The sequence below is a fragment of the Pygoscelis adeliae genome, unplaced genomic scaffold (assembly GCF_000699105.1).
Source record: "Pygoscelis adeliae isolate BGI_AS28 unplaced genomic scaffold, ASM69910v1 Scaffold119, whole genome shotgun sequence".
In the NCBI taxonomy this organism is placed as follows: Eukaryota; Metazoa; Chordata; class Aves; order Sphenisciformes; family Spheniscidae; genus Pygoscelis; species Pygoscelis adeliae.
The window spans coordinates 1-4,908 of record NW_008825560.1 but is presented as its reverse complement, the minus strand read 5'-3'; the positions used below and the strand labels follow the sequence as shown (position 1 = coordinate 4,908).

Below are 4,908 nucleotides of genomic sequence, written 5' to 3'. Positions count from 1 at the left end.
TGTGATAGCTGCATCTGTTTTAGCATCTGAGATCGCTGTTCCATCATAAGTGTCTTCTCATATGTGAACGCAGAAATATCATTTTCAAACTGCAAAAGAGATTGGCATTAGAAACATCAGAAGAAAAGTACTACTCAAAAGAACAATGTTTAGACAGTGTACCACATTCATTCCTGCATTCATTCAGTCATGGATGTATTTATGGCATTAGAGTAATCCCAAGCATATAACTGATCAATCATTTCTGTCCTCATTCTTAAAACTTCATCTTCAAACAGCAATCTCATACAATGAACTATCCTACTATACCAATATCAACGTGATTTTTATCTAAATTTGAGGTACTTGGGACAGACCTTCCATTGTTCTGTTCCAACTAGGCTGCAGAAATGAGAAAGGGTTGAAAGCGCTTATTTAAACTGGGTCTGCATTGCTGCCTCCTGAGCATGTGTGCACACCTGTTTCCTTAAAAACTGTCTAGAGCCACAAAATAACACATTGTCCTTTCACCAGTGAGAAGTGTTCACAAATAGAAGCATTTGCAAAGAAACCACAGCATATATTCTCACATCAGCTCAAAGCTAAAATACAACGTAAAAATCTGTAGCAGCCATCGGTGTTGTCACTGACTCGTAACATGTCTCTTATCTTTTGGAAGATTCTCAAGGTTAAATATGATCCACATAAGAAAAGAATAAATTGCGTTTCCTATACTGTCTTCTGCTCAAAATCCAACCGAGGCTGAGCCTTTTTTTAATGGCACGCTGTTCATCTTCTTTTCCCCCCCCCTGCCACAGCATTTTAGTCTTTTATATTCAGTACTCTAAACAATAAATAAATAAATAAATAAAAGGATTTATCTTACTTCCTGGTTCAAATACTAACCAAATTTTTCATAAGTCATTTTTTTCTTAAGTAATTTAAACGATTCTTAAAATTTGCTTTATGGGCAATTAGCATGATAAGTCTTTTTGATAGGTTGTTTTTATTCATTCCAGAAACTGGTGGCAGTAGAAGTTTTGAAACAGTTGACCCATCTTCTTCATCCCACTTCAGAATGAGTTTAAAAGGTTGGGCTTGGGGGTTGTTTTGGGGGTTTTTTTGGTCTGTCTTTGGACATTATGCTAGTCACCTCTGAGTGCTGGAAATGAAGTTTTTCCTTAGTTGCCAAAAAAAGCGGGTCTAGACAGACTACAACTTTAGTTCTGCCTCTTTAGCAGTTTACGACCAGTATTTAAAAAGGGAAAAAAGTTACAAAATTAATTTTCTCACCATTTGACTTGTGACTCTGTAGCTATATTGTCATGGCATTCAGTGCCAAAGAAGCTGGCAATGCCAAAAACAGCTGACATGCTCTCATGGAGGCCTAGGGATTCCGTATTCCAGAGAGATATTCATACAGCAGTTGGAGAGACAGACATGTTCATCCTCTCTCATGCTGGATGCCATGGATTATTAGATTAAGCACATTCATCCTTCCATTTCACTGCCTGCTAAGAACTCAACCTTTTTCCTTCCTGAATGAACTATCTCTACGGACTAGTCCTCATAAATACAGTAGGCATTAAACACATCAAAATGGCTAACTCCACTTGACAAAACCATTAAACTCACTACCGCGTACACTAGCATTGTGACATGGTAAGATAACGTTGCTTTAAAAAACTTCTTGTTCTTGGTAGGACTGCAATCTTTCCCTGTTTATAGTTGGGCTAACATCTCTTAGTTTCAAAAATGCTAAATCCATTTTCCCAAGTTCAGTCTCAGTTACACCTAAAAAAAAAATGCAGTAACATACCATTTCAACAACTTCCACTTCAGCATTCAGTCTAAGATGATATAAGAACATCTGAAGATCCTTCTTCATTTGAATGCTATTATCATCCATTTGAGCGACAGTGAAGATACGCATTTTACATTTTCTCCAAACCTATCAAAAAGATACGTTATAACAATTCGTAACATAGTGATTGCTATCACCATGCATAACTCTATCAAGGTGAAAGAGTATTTCATTAGAAACCCTTAGAACTATTCATTGCTAGAAAATTAATATTCTAGCCATTTTCTATTGTCCTTGCCTTGTGCTGCCGAAGGAGAAAAGGCAGTAACATCAGCATACCACCGTCATGAACAATCCACCACACATCTATGTTTCCTTCAGTAAAACGTTCTTGATTTGTCGGAAATAAGTCAATGTTTTTAGCCACCAACAGTGCTTGCTGAGCTGCTGTTGTTTCTCGTACAGTGTCTGAAAGGGAAAGCAAGACATTTGATCGAGAACTTCTAGTCTTCATTCACAGCTTTTGTTTTTGTTTTAAAATCAAAAGCTTAAATCCTCCCAGATTCTGCTGAGGCAAAAGAGGAACATCCTGCATTTAATGACTAACCTGCTTTGGAGAAGAACAAGAAAAGCCATGGTTGAAGAGACCGAGGGCTGAGAAAACCCGCTCCACATGAAATCAGATGTGGGGAAATAGTCAATTGTCCACTGGATGTTCAGCATCACATTTCCTCATGTGATGACAAATACATGCATAGCTGTATTACAAATGCATAGGAGAATGTCAATAAGCACATACCGACAAAATTTTTCCATGAGAAACGATTTTCTGTCTGCTTCCATGACTGTGGCCATGCCATCAGGACTGTGTTGTGCTTCATCCCTCCTAGACCAGCTGACTGAATCAAATAGGATATTCCATCTCTGAAATTAGGAGACACCACAATCTGGCAAAATCCTTTAGTCTTTTCTACTCCCATTAAGGCCTTAACGTTCTGCAGAAGGAAGATTACACATGAGGAAATACAGTCATCAACACTGGTAATAAACACCATAAGGAGTAACAGCACTAAATAAGAGCAAAACATTAGCTATCATGTACAACCAACATCAAGAAACCGCTGATTCCAGAAGACTGAAAATGATTCTACGGCACCTAAAACCCAAAACAACCCACCTCCCCAAAAGACACCACACACAGGTTTTTCATTACTTCAATTATTCAGCCTTTTATTTTCAAAGAGGAATGAACAAGATGTGAGTAAAACCACACTGACAATGATAGATAAAGTAACATTGCTTCAGGTAAAGTCAAAACTGCTGGCTGACAAAGCACCGTATGTTTGGAATGACGAGTCCTTTCTTTTGGAATTGGAAGGGTTGAAAAAAACGTGATGCCAAGGACTTTAGAAGAAGAGGCCGTCAAAGCTCCTTAAACAACTTTGACTTTAAGAGGCTGATTCTTTATTGGCTCCCAACATTGAAAAATAGTGTGCAGGAGACAATTGGAGTCACTGGCTGAATAATGACAAGATAAACTGACTAGATTAGATCTCCCAACACCCCTTTAATTTCAACATGGCTCCCCTTCATTTAAACTCTGACAAACAGACACATAACCAAGTAGTTTAAAAGTAGCATTCAAAATGGTATCAAGGTTGACTAGGGAACATCAGCTTTGGCATTTACTCTGTTTTGATGGCACGACTTTAGAAATCCCATCATTATCAATGACTTGTGTGGGAGATCAGCATGATTTCACAGAAGGAAGAACCAGCACATCAAAATTTGGAATTTTGGAAGCACCAGCACTCCTATCAAAAACGATCAGGAACAGGTTTTATCACAAAATGCCTGGCACTGGCTCAGTGTGGCTTCACATCAGAAAGTCTGTTTAGTAGAGAAAAAAAAAAGTTTTCAGAGAAATTGGTAGCAAAGCTAAGAAGTCAGTCTGTGCAAACAATATCTGTAAGGGCATATCAGTTTAAACAGATGCTTTTCTCTTTTTAAAAGAAAGACAGGAGAAATCTTGATTTCCTACAAATCTTCTAGAAACATTTTCTAGTTGAAATTTTGCAAAACCAGTGAGGCCTCCAGGCGCTCCAACTTTTACAATTCATCTTCATTTCCATTTTGAAAGCAATAGTTTCCTCAATCTTAACACCAGCTCTGACTTTCTAGAGAACCCAGGCACTAGGTCTCCCTTAAATTCATTCCTGATCCATCTCTCAAAAATGTAGTTGACTTCAAGTCAAGCTAACTATAGGTAACATTTCAAATCCTCATGGGTAAACAGTTTCTGTTTAAAGGTTTCCTTTGTTTTATTTCAGGGGCCTGACTGTATTCTTGGTCTTGTTTTCTACTCACACGTGTTGATAATAACAGCTTAATAACAATTACTTTCACAATATATCATTGCTAGGCTTTTCCCACCACATTTTCAAGATAATTGCTCCTCTCGGAGCCTTTTCATGTGATATCAGCTAGGCCATCTGGCTTCACACTTTGTTATTTTAAAAACCGCTAGGGACAAGTCTGAATACCAAGAGGGAGGGAGAAAGAAAGCAAGCTGGGAGAAAAAGGGCAGTCAGCTTTGTTAAGTCCATTTCAACATCTCAAATGCTCATCTATTTGAGAGATACCAGGTCTGAATAAGTCACAGGCATTTTTACACAGCCTTGAAGATGACTTGGATCAGAACAGTAGACATTTTAACTGATACTCTTTTCAACAACACTGAAGATATTAACCAGTTCTGGAAGACATAATGGCAATCAAAGCCTACTTTTGGAGTAGACTTTATAGTAGTTTTCTAAAGGCAATAGATTTTCCAATAGCATTCAATAAAATACATGAAACATGGTATTTTCTAAAAAAGTTTCCCCGCTCTATAAAGTTAGGAGTAGGAAAGTTTGTGTAGGTAGGCAAATATAATTATCTATACTGAGTTACCCCAATACTGGATTAAACAAAGAAGTACACAAGTTGATTAAGACTGAACAAAAAGGGAAACTTGCTTTGCATTGAAAGTCCAAGCCGTATGAACAATGGATCTTCAGAAGCTCAGTCAATACATTAACTTCCCTTTTTCCTTCAGGGTGTTACTGTAAATCGGCAGATGAAGA

At 37.7% G+C, this 4,908-nt stretch overlaps 1 protein-coding gene across 1 annotated transcript in view; it reads right to left on the bottom strand.

Moving 5' to 3' along the window:
• The window catches only part of LOC103923918 (solute carrier family 12 member 7-like), a gene marked incomplete at its 5' end in the record, with an annotated part of 13,290 nt that extends 10,512 nt beyond the window's left edge, over window positions 1-2,778 (bottom strand). Inside the window, 4 exons of the mRNA XM_009332358.1 lie at window positions 6-89; window positions 1,799-1,930; window positions 2,082-2,251; window positions 2,583-2,778. Coding sequence (XP_009330633.1) covers window positions 6-89; window positions 1,799-1,930; window positions 2,082-2,251; window positions 2,583-2,778 — 582 coding nt within the window. The remainder of the gene's footprint in view (window positions 1-5; window positions 90-1,798; window positions 1,931-2,081; window positions 2,252-2,582) is intronic.
• Window positions 2,779-4,908: the final 2,130 nt, after the last annotated feature.